The following is a 15,696-nucleotide window of genomic DNA, read 5'->3' on the forward strand; positions in this document are numbered from 1 at the left end:
TTTCTATAGATTAAATATTTATTTATTTATTTATTTTATTATATATGTATTTTTTTATGTTAGCCATTGCATTACCTAATTATGGAGGGCCGTTTCCGCCACTGAATAAAAAATAAAAAAGGTAATTGCGACTCTTTATCTCACAATTCTGATTTTTTTTTCCTCGCATTTGCAAGTTTACATCTCGCAATTCTGACTCTTTTTTTTTTTCTGAAAATTGTGAGATATAAATAGAACTGCGAGTTTGTATCAGGCAATTCTGAGAAAAAAGTCAGGATTGCGAGTTTGTATCTCAGAATTTGTCCGAATTTGAGTTTGTCAGAATTGTGAGATGTAAAGTCGAAATTGCGAGAAAAAAGTCAGAATTGTGAGATAAAATGTCGCAATTACCTTTTTTCATTTTTTATTCAGTGGCGGAAATGGGCTTCCATAACTAATGTTAAGAAACCTTATTGTGAAGTTTTATCAGAAAATAAAACCCCGAACCAGTTAGTGTTGGTCTTGTGCTGGTCTAGCTTGTTACTAAAAAACAAGAATGAATTGACCAGCCCTTTCTGGTGATTGCTTGTTTGTTTGTTTGTTTGAGCTAGGGACCATCTAAAACAAATCATGCAACAAGCTGTGCTGCTCTTTTCAGCAAGGAAGGGCAAAAATATAAATATCTCTAGCTTTCAGACTTGCAAATTGGAACTGCATTGGACTTGCAAATTAGCAGCACCCAGAACAGATTACCAACTGCGTAGCAACAACCTAGCAACCAGCCATTACACCCTTACACATTTTCTCAAAACATACATGCAACAATTCAGATTGCTGCTTTTTTGGTTGGTGAATTCTCAAGGCAAACAACCTGTGAATGAAAGCTAAAGTTTTAACCCACAACCACATGCAATCTTTTGTTGATTTGCCACCTTTCTCATATGAGCACACTTTGACACAGTGATGACACAGACATTGCAACAGACACCACATGTAAGCAAAGAACATTCCTGATCACTGCATTGTGCGTATAATGGTTAGGCACAGGCAGCCTCTAGTTGCGTAGCAGAGAGAGAGAGACGACATGCTGTGTGAGTGTTTGAGAGAAAAAAAATGTGCTCTTAAGCATTCCATCATTTACGTCCCTGCAGCCTCTCTCTGTCCCCCCAACCCCTCCTCCTCCTCCTCCTACAGAGAGAGAGAGAGTCAGTACGCAGAGAGGACTCCAGTCTGCTGGAGCACAGCACAGCTCGCTTTCTTGTGAGGAGAGAGGCAGAGAACCACGAGCCTTCTCCTCCTCCATCCGTGTGAGGCTGGTACACGCGTTGGCTGGTGGACACAGCAGCAGTGTTAGCATTAGCAGGGGATCTGTGCTCGAGCTTCCAAAATGCTCAACAACCTCACCGAATGTGAAGAGGGCGATGGGGGACCCAACAGTCAGGGTGAGTGGACTGATCCTGTAACAGCTATTGGGTGTGTGTGTGTGTGTGTGTGTGTGTGTGTGTGTGTGTGTGTGTGTGTGTGCGTGTGTGCATGCGTGCAGAGGATGAGCAAATGTGCCTTTTACCGGTCACTAGTGATGGTACCAGTTCAAGCTGGAGTGTGTGTGTGTGTGTGTGTGTGTGACCAGTCATGCACCAATGACTGATAGCTGCTTGTCAGTGTGTGTGGGAGATACAAGATGTCAGAATATGAGTGCAAATATTCTTGCACTATCATAATCAGTGATGCTTTTGTATTTGTGCGCATGTGTGTATGTGGCAAGGAAGCATTCAATGGAATGATACGGTTGGAAATTATTTTGTGTGTGTGTGTTTGTGTTGGTGTGTATGCAGCTTTGGCAAAGGCTCGTGCTGCAAGGTTGCTGTGAGGAGAATGATAATGCTTTCTGTGTCTGTCTGAGGAAGTACAGACAGCAGTGTGTGTGTGTGTGTGTGTAGATTTTCACACTCTAAGAAAAGTCTGTAAAAATAGACATAACATACAGTTTTAATGCACTGAAAAATGTTTGTATGTATTTAATATGATTAAAAATTAATGGATATAAATTAAGTTGAATATTATATACATTATATATATATATAACTTATTTTTATTGATTAAATCAGGTAGAAGTCTTTATGGTAACAATTGCTGGTTACCAGTTTTTAGAGTGCATGAAGGAATTTTCCATATTCATTTTTCACAGGCGTTTTACTCCTATTTTGACTCACGCATTGCATTGTGCTATTTTAGGATTAAAATTACCATATAATGTCCTTGCATAAAATTACCAGTACCAGTCCATTTTTCTATAGATTTGTTTCTTACAATTGTAGAGGACGACACTGCTTGTCACAGCTCTTCTGCTTGTCTGTCCTTTTCTCAGTCTGTCTCTCTGTTGCTTAATCGTATTTCGTTTCTGCAGGCAGGCTCCCTGTGTCTTAGATCCTTGGGAATAATTGGAATAATTGGAGCGTTTTAACAAAAGCAGACCTTCGGTGCGTTTCATGTCGTTAACCTCTTGAAAAAGGGGAAGGGGGTCTTAGATGCAAGATCTCAGTCTCTAAAAGATCTTCGTGCCTACAGGTACAGCTCAGCTCCAGCCCGTGAGAGAGGAATTAAATTAGCTTGTACCTGACCTCTTCTCGCATGCGTTCTTATCAGCCCCCTGCAGTACAGCAGAACCTGCACTCATTATGAGTGCTGAAACATTTTGTGTGTTTCACACACATTACAAATTGAGGCAGTTGAGCAAATAGCTCTCTTATTAAATGCACCGTGGTATAAGTGTCATGATTGGATTGCTGCGGTTGTAGCAGAGACTCTGTCCGTGGTGCTGAAATGGATGCTGATTGAGCTGCTGGTATCAGTGGAGCTCTCCATGGTTCTGAAACAGTCAGCAACGGCATGCATTGTGAATGCAAACCCATTCCAGGCCCACTGTCACTGACAGACTGATCTGTTTTGTGTAGACATGAGTGGAGCTGGCTGCAGAGTGCTGCATTATAGCTTTTGCTTCTTTTCAAAGGGTTTCTCTCTCTCTCACTCTCTCGCTCTCTCTGCTTCGCTTCCTTCAAAGTCCAATGCTGCCCTGAATTCGCTCTCTCTCTTCCTCCCATCAGGGGGTAGGGACAGTACTGCAGTGGTGCTAATGCCTATTTGGTCATAAAATTCATGCTTGGAAGCTCACCAGCTAAAGCTGTCCCAAAACAGTCTTGTTCTGTCATTCTCATTTTGGGGGAAATAATAAGCTGACATAATTCTCTCTTAAATTTAAACTCAAATACATTCAGTATTTTTAAATTATAAAATAATTGAAATGTAATGAATGAATAACTAATATAATATAATATAATATAATATAATATAATATAATATAATATAATATAATATAATATAATATAATATAATATAATATAATATAATATAATATAATATAATATAATATAATATAATATAATATAATACACATTGTAACACACTGAATTAAATGTGTAATTTTGAAATAGATGGAGTTAGTATTTTCTACTAAAATATGCAACAATTATATTGATTTTATTTATAACTTTTAAAATATATATTTGAATAACTAATAAATTATAAATATATATTTGAATATATATACAGTGTCGTGAAAAGTGTTTTTGCCCCCTTCCTGTTTTTTTTACATTTTTTGCATATTTGTCACACTTAACCTCTTAACTGTCACCGTCCACCCTGTGGGACGCCTACGTTTACTTCACTATTTTACAATTAAATCCTAATCTAATCATGACAAACTATATATCGTTGGAAAGGTCTAGGACTCCTAAATAGGTATTTTACCACTTTTTTTGTTAAAAAATGATGTAGGAAAAGTAATAGATTAATTTATGACAAGAGTGGCCCTAAAAAATGTATATCATAACAGGAGTTCTGACCTTTGTCACAGAAAGTCTTCTTAGTTGCCTTTTTCTCTATCACGCTTTAGAAATCATAAGAAATTATATATCAGTTGAAAATTTAAAATCTCAAAATTCATCCTTTGAAACCCATTTTAAAATCAGACATTGCATTACCATGGAAATGGTACATCAAAATCACATTGGAAAATGTTTTCATTCATGAATTATAAAAAATTAAGTTTGGATAGTGCACTATAATGTCTATGTTCAAAACTGTGAGTGACAGTTAAGGGGTTAAAAGATTCAGATCATGAAACAAATTTTAATATTATATAAAGATAATGCAAGTAAATACAAAATGCAGTTTTTAAATGATGATTTCATTTATTAAGAGAAAAAATCTGTCCAAACCCAACTGGCCCTAAGTGAAAAATTAATTGCGCCCTCCTATTAAATCATGAAAGAACTCTGATTAACCACATTATTTTAGAAAGCTGAGTTAAATTTCACTAGCTAAACCCAGGCCTGATTACTGCCAGACCTGTTGAATCAAAAAATCACTTAAATAGAACCTGTCTGACAAAGTGAAGCATGTTTAAAGATCTAAATGTGTTGCTCTGTGTGTTGAAGATCTAAAGAAATTCAAGGATAGATGAGAAACAAAATCGTTGACATGTATCAGTCTGGAAAGGGTTATAAAGCCATTTCTAAGGCTTTTTGGACTCCAGCGAACATGGTCAGAGCCATTATCCACAAATGGAGAAAACTTGTAACAGTGGCGAACCTTCCCAGGAGTGGCCGGCCTACCAAAATTACTCCAAGAGCGCAACGACGACTCATCCAGGAGGTCATAAAAGAACCCAGAACAACATCTAAAGAACTGCAGGCCTCACTTGCCTCAATTAAGGTCAGTGTTCATGATTCAACAATAAGAAAGAGACTGGGCAAAAATGGCATCCATGGGAGAGTTCCAAGGCAAATGCCATTGCTGACCAAAAAGAACACAAAGTCTCGTCTCACATTTGCCAAAAAAGTATTCTGATTATCCCCAAGACTTTTGGGCAAATATTCTGTGGACTGATGTGACAAAAGTTGAACTTTTTGGAAGGTGTGTGTCCCATTACATCTGACGTAAAACCAAAACAGCATTTCATAAAAAGAACATCATACCAACAGCCAAACATGGTGGTGGTAGTGTGATGGTCTGGGGCTGCTTTGCTTTGCATGGTTAGATGGAACCATGAATTCTGCACTCTATCAGAAAATCCTGAAGGAGAATGTCCGGCCGTCAGTTTGTGACCTCAAGCTCAAGCGCACTTGGGTTATGCAGCAGGACAATGATCCCAAACACACCAACAAGTCCACCTCTGAAGGACTCAAGAAAAACAAAACTAAGGTTTTGGAGTGGCCAAGTCAAAGTCCAGACTTAAATCCGACCTTAAACAGTCCATTCATGCTCGAAAACCCTCCAATGTGGCTGAATTAAAACAATTCTGCAAAGAAGAGTGGGCCAAAATTCCTCCACAGCGGTGTGAAAGACTCCAGATTGCCAGTTATCGCAAACGCTTGATTGCCAAGGGTGGCACAAACCAGTCATTAGATTTAGCCAGGCTGGTTTGGACAACTTTTTTCCCTTAATAAATGAAATAATTATTTCAAAACTGAATTTTGTATTTACTCGGGTTATCTTTGTGTAATATTCAAATTTGTTTGATGATCTGAATCATTCAAGTGTGACAAATATGCAAAAAAAAAAAAACAGGATGGGGCAAAAACTTTTTTCACCACTATATATATACAGTAGTTATACATACACTTTGAATATATATTTTTATATTCATTTATGTTTTTATTTATATTAATTTTTTGATATAAGATATTTGTATAAGTTAATAAATACATCAAAGGGAATTCAAAATGTTAAGGTTTGTATAAAGTAAATAAATGAATGTAATATTTTTACAGCCTGAATGTTTTTACTTTAAAATTTTGTTTTATAAGTTTAACAAAATCACAATCTTCAATCTTTCTTATTCATTTTATCTATAATCATTTTGTCTAATCATCCATCTGATTTCAGACAGATTTGATTTATTTTTTTCCTTTGTACAGTGTACTACCCAGAAAATTAGTGGATCGTATCTTTACGTTTTTGCATTCTTGAGCTTTCAATCTTGAGTCATCAAAAAGCAACTTAAAAGTCATTTTCTTGCAACCATGCAGACAATTCCCTACTATCTCCATCTGACAGCATCTTAAAATTCACAGACTTGTCGGCTTTATGAACTTCCAGTGGAGAGAATGTCATTCTTTTGTCTAATGTTTTGTCAGTTAACAGCCAAGCTGCACTGTGTGAAATGCTGACTTCTGTTTAGGTGTGTTATTACCAGTCGCAAGCTTCAGCAGCTTCACAGATAATGTGCATTCTAATGACAGTCACTGTGACAATGTAGTTACATCACTCATAGAGCAGCCTGCCTGACGCATCGGATCGTTTTGGACCTAAGGTGCTTTCTCTCAGTGGATAATGAGGTTTGAGATTGCATTATGACACCGGTGATCTTTGGCATTTGTTAGCAGTGAAGAAGGCTGGACTAGATTAGTTGAGAAATTGGATGGGAGGCAGAAGGAAATTGATTGTTGATCGACTTCAGAGGAACAAATAAAATCCCTATCAAATCACAGCTCCAAATTATACACACGACTGTCAGCATAATGATATATCTTCTCACTGTGATTTTGAGCAGGCTCCATTTAAATGTAATGTTTTTTAAAAATGTCTCATGCTCACCAAGGCTGCATTTATTTGATTCAAAATATATTGTGAAATATTATTACTATTTAAAATAACTATTTTCTATTTGAATATATTTTAAAATGTAATTTATTCCTGTGACTCCAAAGCTGAATTGTCAGCATCATTACTGCAGTCTTCAGTGTCACATGATCCTTCAGAAATCATTCAGTTTAAAATAATTCATAAATCATATTGTAAACCTTTGGCCATATAAACTCTGTGTGTGTGTGTTTCTGTTAGAGATGGGTGGCTTAATTTTATATACTGCAATGTAAGATAGAAAGCACAGGAAGATGGAAAATAAATATATTCTGTGAAGAGCGTACACGGATGGCTGCTTGTCCTTGCGGTGAAGTCTCAGGTCAAGTGAACATCAGGCCAGATGGCACCTGTTTTAACAGCCGCAGACACATTATAACATAACAGGACCACCCTAAATTAGGAACATCTAGAGCACTAGCTGTCCTCAAAAACCATACAGACACTAACAGAACAAGAGAGAACTATTTGTTCTTAAGCAAGCTTAATTACATGGGCATTGCCATAAGAATTATACAGGAACCAAGAATTTTTACCTAACACGACTTAATGCATTTGGGTTGCTTTAGTCATGTAAAAAATATTTTGACTCGAATAAAACCAATTTAAATGCATGTTTGGGTTCCCTTACAAAACACTTTGCAGGCAGACACAGCCATCATCATAATGCCATGACGCACTCTCTCTTTGAGAAAAAAGGAGCTGCCAGAAGCCATAAGTTATGTCAAAACATACAGTATTCATAATGTTGTAATACTTCACTTTTACATAAACCCTGACTTGGAATCCAGTAATACATTCTTCAGTATTATAAACTGCACCATGCAATGTTACCTCATAAACTCATAAAGTATAAAAAAATATATTCATAACTTTTCCTCATAAGACACAGATGCTAGTAAATATTATACTTCACTGCAGGTTGTTCATAACTATCATTTGATAAAGACAGAATACAGTGTTACTGGATCTGTTTGATGTAAGTTTTTAATCAACACTTCATGTGTTACCAACAGCTTCTCTCCGCCAATCAACTCATGGCATTTTAAGCTCGTAGTGTGAATGTGTTTGATAGACAAGCTGCCACAGTCATGACAAGCAACAAAAAGGCAAGCAAGAAACTCCATTCCCTGTCAGCTCGTTGCTTGGATCCATGCAGAGTCGGTGTCGGATGCGTTTATGAACAAAAATATATTTGGGTGGCTTAGTTCTGAGCTATTGTATTCATTGACAAATAGACTGTTGTGATAATTGGTTGCGATTTATCTTTTATCTAAAGTTTCAGTTACATGTATAGTCAGTACTGTCTTCTTCAGGCTCATGTGACATTCACAACTGAATTGGTAACACCTTTTAAATTGAAGTTATGTTTTAAGTAGTAAGCAGGATGCAGAACTGTAATTAAAATTTTAATGCCATTCTTTTGAATTTGTATTCAACTGAATTTCGATTTTAAATGTAAAAATTTACATATCAGGAAATAAACATAACTGCAATCATAATTCATGGGGTAGGTGTGTAATTCATTTGTTTTAGGGTCGGGGGGATGTAGTTCTTATGTAATTGTGGCAGTGTAGTGAGTATTATGTCACTGCAAAAGACCACGCATTATATAAGAATATTTCCCTAATGCCACATAAAGGATTTTTGTATGCCCTCCTGTAATCCTGCTGATGTATTTGCCCTTGATGGATGGTTTTGTTAAGTTGTCGTGGCCAGCTGTCTCTGGCAGGTGCCTGGGAAGCCATTTTAGGGTGAGAACAGAGGGGAGGGCAGAGGCTGTGAGGTGAGACATTCTAAAGAAAAGAGCAGCGACAATAGTCTGAAGAGAGAGGAGGAGATGAGATTTCATGCAGGGTGGAAGTTATAAGAAGGTTAATCACATGTTGAACATGTTAAATGCTGTTCTGTTAAGACACTGGTTAGTTATAAAGAAACTGCATTATGTAACAAGGAGCATCATGCACAAATTATTCTCAAAGAGGCACCAGTACTGGTACTTTCAATGACTACAAGAAAATATAGTTTGGTGGTTTAACTTTCATTGGGTATGCAAAGGGACCGAGGTTTAAATTATGATTCGTAATCTAAATATTTTTGTACTGAAATCACCATGAAATCAAAAATAATAATTCCTTTTTTTATGGGATATTGCAGAGTTTATTATCTATGCACATCATCCATTTTTTGTTATTTATATGCCTTTGTAATCTTTAATCTTTAGGACCTTTTTTTTCATCAGAATTCCTCTAAATCCTCCACCTCCCCCAGCTCCACCTGTCTAGATCTATATATATATAAGGTATCTGCTTCTGTTGTAAGAACAGGGCAACTGAAGAGTCACCTATTTGTAAAGATGTTAGTCATTCCCAAACACTGACTGTGTGAAGTTGTGAACATAGCCATGGAGAGTTGGCAGCACACACTCGCTGTATTTGACTTGCTGGTTATGTATGAACACTCATTACAGTGATGTCCACAGAAGATTGAGCATCTCTGCCTTGTGCTACTGCAGATTGCAAAATGTAGTGCTGCTAATCTGCGCCATTTTTTATCTCATATAGACAAGCAAACATATACCCTCAGAGTCTCTTTATTTGTGTCCACTGGATAGAGAAGAATTAAGTCTGTCTGGGGCTTTTGATGTTTGGAGGAATTTTCTCGGCTACATGACTGTGTGAGGTCTGCAAGTTCACTCTTCTTATCGTCACCTTCCTGCTGTCAGTTAAGAATTCATTAAGTTTCACTCTGAAGTGCCAAATCATAGTAGGCAGTGGCCTTGAAAAAGTAATGAAATTGTTCTTGCATAACCACAATGAAAATTGAAGAGCGAGGTACACATTGAGCTGTGGTGCTCATGCAGATGATGCCAGTTTGAATTCCTAATTCTGTTCACGTACCTTTTCTGTCTCTTCTGGTTATTCAGATAAATAGGCCTAAAGATCTTGGGCCGGATTCACAAAACATTCTTAAGAAGAAATTTCTTCTTAACTGCCGTTTTCTTCTTATTTTCTAACTTAAGATAAAAGTTAAGAATATTTTGTATTCCCAAACATTCTTCTTAAGAATATTCTTATCTTTTTTCTTAAGATTGTTCTTAAGACAAAACTTAAGGAGAATTCAAATTCTTGAAAAGAATCTTCTTAAAAATCATCGTAAATAACTTCTTAAAGTTAGGATAGCCCCAGAATTGTCTTAAATCCCAAATAGTAAGAATTATTTAATGAATTTATTGGGTTATTTCAAATTAATTGTTATATTTAAGCATTACAACAACACTAGCTACATATAATACATAGTGGGACTATTAATAGTGATGCACACAAGTTTTCTGAAGTGACAGCAATGACTGATAATATAAACAATGATCGGTCATGATTAGCCTATGTGTGACGCTTCATTTCGCTGACTTCAAAACTCAGTAGCAACTCAAAAACGAGTCAGATAGGAAGCTTTAATTGAACGCTTTTAATTTTAGCCTATAAATACGACATCATCTTTGGCAGTATTCAGCGCATATGAATGCGCAGGACGCGTTTACTGTATCAGCGTGGACAGGCTACATACCGGAACCATTCACTCGGATGAGAGCGCAAAAACACAGCACAATAATGAAACAGATCGCTGCAACTTGAGACAGGCTCTTTAAAAGTAACTGTTCAAAAAGACGGCACATTAAAAAGTGAAGCAGAGCGCCAGTCAAGATCGCGACGAAAATAGTATGAGCACTTATTGTGATTATTAGGGTAATCTGCAGAAAGCACAAAAAGACGATCCTTAAAGCGTGAGTTCATCAGTGTGTCTTCATCCATGTATTCACTCATAGACTTTCATTTTCTTCTTAAGAAAAAACAATTAAGATGCTCTTAAGAACATATTTGAGAACTTCTTAAGAATTTTTCAAGAATTGCACTTAAGAACATTCTTACGAACTTCGTGGAATTTATCTTAAGAAATTTCGTAACTTTTTTCTTAAGATGATGTTGGTGAATCCGGCCCCAGGTCCTTGAATCTGATGATGCAGCATTCCAAGAACATTGCATCATTTCATTCATTTAACCAATTCATTTAAAAACGCTGATTCATTCAGGAACAAAATAAGTGATTTTCTGAATTCGGTTCCACATAGTAATAAACTACTCTTAATATTTTTAGAAATAATAAGAGTAGTATATACAAATTCTGCAATTCGTTTTAATGAGTGAGTCATTGAATCATTGTCTAAACCAATTTTTTAAGAGTGGTGGTTCATTCAGGAATTAAAGTCTTAATGACTGAGTCATTGACTCATTTACTCAACCAATTCATTCAAAAACACAAATTCATTCAACAACAAAACACCAGTACTTTGTGTTGTGCAACTGTTTGGGTCGGCGGAGTAAAAACTCACAACTTACCTGGCAATATTGTCTAAAATGTAAATTAATGTAAGGAATGCCACTCATACCTTTAGTTTACTTTTATTTGCTCATGCATTCCCTGGGAATCAACCCCATAAGTTAGCATTACTAGTGCCAAAAACAACTGTTTTTAGCTACAGAAATGCTTCCATTTGCATGGCTGTCTTTACTGACTAAAGCCTCGTGTACACCGGGACGATTATCGCACGCACTTATTGCCAGCGTTTTTCAAGACGTTTTTCGATGCGTCTTTGTCTTCATACCCAAGCGATTTTTGTGCAAATTCACTCCCTGATATTAGATGGTGCTTAATGAAAAACAGAAATACAGAAATAATTCTTCGTCTACTTCCTTCTTCTTCATTGTTAGGTATCAATGTGTGCTCGGCAAGACTGTTTTGTACTTGAGCGCCACCAAGTCGTGTTTTACTGTAACTTCAGCAGCTCCAGGCACGTGAACAAAAGTGCCAATCTCATTGGTCGGCCAGTTTTTAACGCGGCGTGTCAAACCAAAAAAATGAGGCTTTTTAAAAAAATAAATGACACTTTTACGCCTGCCATTTTGCACGTCGGTGTGCACACTCACATTGGCGCCCTTTGTTTAGACACGAGGCGTTAAACATCGGCGATAATCGTCCTGGTGTACACAAGCCTTAAAGGTGCAGTCACACTTACCATTGTTTGGGAGATTTTGTGCCTGATACCCAGTCATTTAAATATAATTATATGCAGTCGCAAGGTGAAAGTATGGTTATATTTGCCGTTGTTTGCGAATTGCAAATTGCATATTTGCGTGTTTGCGAATTGTGAAAAATCAAGTCAATTTAATAGTAATCCATGTGACTGGTAATGTCACATTAGAGCAAAAGATTTCCCCACACAGATTTTGCATCGAGTTGAAGTTGGTCAAGCGAATTCGCTGCAATGAACAACAGAAAACTGCTTGGTTTGAAAGTTAGCTTCACTTTGAAATGCATTTTGTACATCGCTACTTTATTGCCAGTAGACAGTGGACCATTTTTTGCTTGTGAAATTTAAAAAAATGTTGCTAATGTGACTATACCAAAACAACTGTTTGGTGAGCTGATATTCATATATTCAGTCACATTTGTCCATACACTGATGAGAACAATAAATTACCTTGAGAGCAGAGATGGAAATGAAGAAATGGTACATGCTGTCCCTGTTAGTGCTGGATGAGTCAGTTTCACCCTAAGCGCACTGTGTGCTTTCTCCATTTCTCTCTCTCTCTTAATCTCCTATTCTTTCCCTCCCTTTTCTCTCTCTCCTTTCTGAATAGGGTGAGGATTTCCTTTTTCATCTGGAACTGTACTAAATCCCTCAGCCGGTCTTCATGCATGTCTCTCTCAGTTCTGTTCTCCATTTGCACTGGTCTACAGTCCCCTGTATTCTTGTTTTCTTTTTAAATAGGGAAGTTAGCTGAGCAGGGCTTGTCTCTTGATGTTGCTATAGAATTGATGGATTTCCGTGTTTTATTCCTCTGTCAGACAATGATGTCAATTTCATAGTTTTTATTTATGAGAAATAGATGGTCTAATTGCTTTGTGTGTGTTTGCATGTATGTAGAGTCATGCTTATCCATGCAATACATGCGAAGCAACAGCAGTATTGCACATTTTTGACCTTGACATTCATATTGCATTAATCAGCATAAATCATGCTTGATTTTGCACAGTAATAATATAATTAGTAGCTCGTTTTTGCAGTCAGCATTAACATAGCATGACAGTTTAGTCCTTAGTCATCTCTAGTGACCTTTTCCACAGCTTTGTGTGTTGCATATGAATGGCTTTATTGATAAAGACGACATGATCTCCAAGGGCAAGATGATTTATGACATGGCCCTTGTTCACAGACACAACAGATTTCTAAGTGGAGCTTTGCCTGGGGTTTTGTGGCAGTTGATATGTTCATGCGCAAGACAGTGACATATGACGTTCCATCCCATGTGCTAAAAGAAGCTGTGTGTGTGTTTAGTCCAAAACCATGTCCTCTTTCAACAGGACTGTTTTCACACCATGTGCCACTGAAGTCTGGTGAAGCCTGCCAGTATTGGCTCTTAACACTTTGTCCTGCTCTCCCACTCTGTGGGACAAATCTTTAATAGCCGCTCAGCTGGCTGGAGTTCCGTGTGCGGGTGCTGATCTCTGTAAGCTGGCCTGTTAAGTAGCAGTATTCAGGACTGTCTTAGACTGGTCTGACCTAAGAACGCTTTAATGTCAGTGCAACCAGCGACTCTTAAAAAAGGTCAATTGCGTGGTGTGCAGAGATGAGCTGGCCATAGGGAACACAGGGACTTTTCTTAGAGGGTCGGTTCACTTGTGGGCCTCCTGTTAAAAAGGATACAATTTTAATACACCAGGTAATTATACAAAGAGTTAAAGGGAAGAATGTCCTTGTGGGTGGCATTTTTCAACTAACATTTTCCAAATCTCTTGGTTATTTAAATATGACTCAAAATCTGCAAAGGGGTAATTAAATGTAACAAATCATGTAAAATGTATCATCTTTTATTGTAAAATGAAACAATATTTTATCCAACTTTGATAATTGCCTTTTAAACAACTGAGAAGATAGTGATCAAACTATAATCACCTGTCAGTTTTAGCGAGTGAAGAATAAATTTATTCTCACGTGCGTTATGTATTTTGTATGTTACAGTCTCTGACAAACAGATGAATCAAAAGGTAATAATTTATTTATTTATTAGCTAGCAAGTATTCAGTGAAGTGATTGATGCCCATGAGTGTGTTCTGGCAATGTTTTCCGTTCTAATATTCTAACTGACAACAAGCCTAAGTTTTTGACGGACGTGATAAGGCATGTAAGGGGTGAACTGTTTGATTTTGAGGTACTATAAAACATACAAGAAACATTTTAAATACTTTTTGCATCGTATTATACTTATACTTCATTATACTTATACTTATTTATTTCTTGGCTTAAATAAATGACGTTATACTCACATATTTGGCTTTTAATTTTACAGTCAGCTGCTGAAAATTTGTTGATTTTTTGTAGTTGTAGTTTTGTAGTTGTTTTTATCATCTCTTATAACAAAAATATTTTATTTAATCCCATGAAAATGCACAGTCTATTGTAAACAATAGTGAAAAATCACTTTTAAAAAGTGCTGTTCCATTATTACCCGTTAGTAAATTTTGACATCACACTTGTATCACAGTCTCCACAAAAATGTATTAAGCACCACGGCTGTTTTCAACATTGATAATTAAAACAAGGCAAATCAGTATATCTACCTATCTATCTATCTATCTATCTATCTATCTATCTATCTATCTATCTATCTATCTATCTATCTCTCTCTCTCTCTCTCTCTCTCTCTCTCTCTCTCTCTCTCTCTCTCTCTCTCTCTCTCTCTCTCTCTCACACACACACACACACACATATCAGGTGGCTCTGTGCAGAAAATGTTATGTTTTAAGGAATCACAATAGTAATGAAAAAGCTGAATGAATCATGTGGATTTCAAGCATGAATCACATTATGTCTGGTGCATTACATGCGTATCTGATTGTGTGTGTGTGTGTGTGTGTGTGTGTGTGTGTGTATTCTTGTGGCAGCTGCATACACCATCAGGCAGTAGTTCTCCACTATGTAGGTCAGACTGCATGGAGAGAAAAAGATAGAGACCTGTGTTTGCTGAGCTGAATGCCATCAACACTGTAACTCTGTTTGCTTATTTATTGAATTGGAAGCAAGAGTTAATTTCTTTCTGACCTTTTCATGCATTCATGTGTTCAATTTAACAACAAAAAAAAAAGAAAAAATCAGAGGTAAGGTTTGAGTGTGCACATGTCAGTGTGTATGTTTACTTGTGTGCTTGTATGCGCAATTAAGGATCTTGTCATAGAAATTGTCCTAAAGTAAGAGAGACTCCCCTGGGGGTTTACACTGGCAGCTTAAGCTTCCGGGAACTCTCTAGAGAGAGACAGGGGTGTGTGTGTGTGTGCAGGTGCATGGATGGTGAAGGTCAGAGATGCATTCCTGAAAGAACCCCCAACAATAGGCTTATAGGGATAGGTACTCAATCACACTGTTGGACTTGTATATTATGCTGCATATCAATTTATCATCAGAGATGTCACAGTTTTACCTAAGGCATGTGATTACAGATGAATTTGCTTTTGGATTTTAACATAATGCATATTTACGGCCAAATTTACTAAACAGGGCAAATTAGCATCACAATCCCATAAAAGTGCAGATCGGAGTGACAAGTTTGGTTGATCTGCTGACAATGAGCAAATTAAAGAACACAGATGCAGCCAGATCGTTTCCATAATGACTAATGCAATCTACCAAGAGCAGCACAAATCAGCAGCTATCACAGCCATTTGAAATACAAAACTGGTTAAGACATGCTCTTTTTTTCATTAAATAATGGCACAAATACCAGTAAATTGTCTGATAATGTTCCCCTCCATTGGACGGCTAACTGTTGTAACTGAACCATTGAGTCAATGAGCTGAACCCAACTCAGAATCAGTTCAATTAATCAATGAATCATTTAGATTGACTTTTTTTTAATCAAATAATTAATTGAAAAGATCTCAAAAGATTTTTGTTTTGTT

General features: G+C 36.9%; 1 protein-coding gene across 3 annotated transcripts in view; it reads left to right on the forward strand.

The window, feature by feature from the left end:
• The first annotated feature begins 1,221 nt into the window (after positions 1–1,221).
• The window catches only part of LOC131545669 (solute carrier family 12 member 5-like), a 78,529-nt gene continuing 64,054 nt past the window's right edge, over positions 1,222–15,696 (forward strand). For all 3 annotated transcript variants that reach the window (XM_058784707.1, XM_058784705.1, XM_058784706.1), the window contains exon 1: positions 1,222–1,421. In XM_058784707.1, the coding sequence (XP_058640690.1) occupies positions 1,367–1,421 (55 nt within the window). In that variant the 5' untranslated portion in view covers positions 1,222–1,366. The remainder of the gene's footprint in view (positions 1,422–15,696) is intronic.

Source organism: Onychostoma macrolepis, chromosome 08, assembly GCF_012432095.1.
Source record: "Onychostoma macrolepis isolate SWU-2019 chromosome 08, ASM1243209v1, whole genome shotgun sequence".
In the NCBI taxonomy this organism is placed as follows: Eukaryota; Metazoa; Chordata; class Actinopteri; order Cypriniformes; family Cyprinidae; genus Onychostoma; species Onychostoma macrolepis.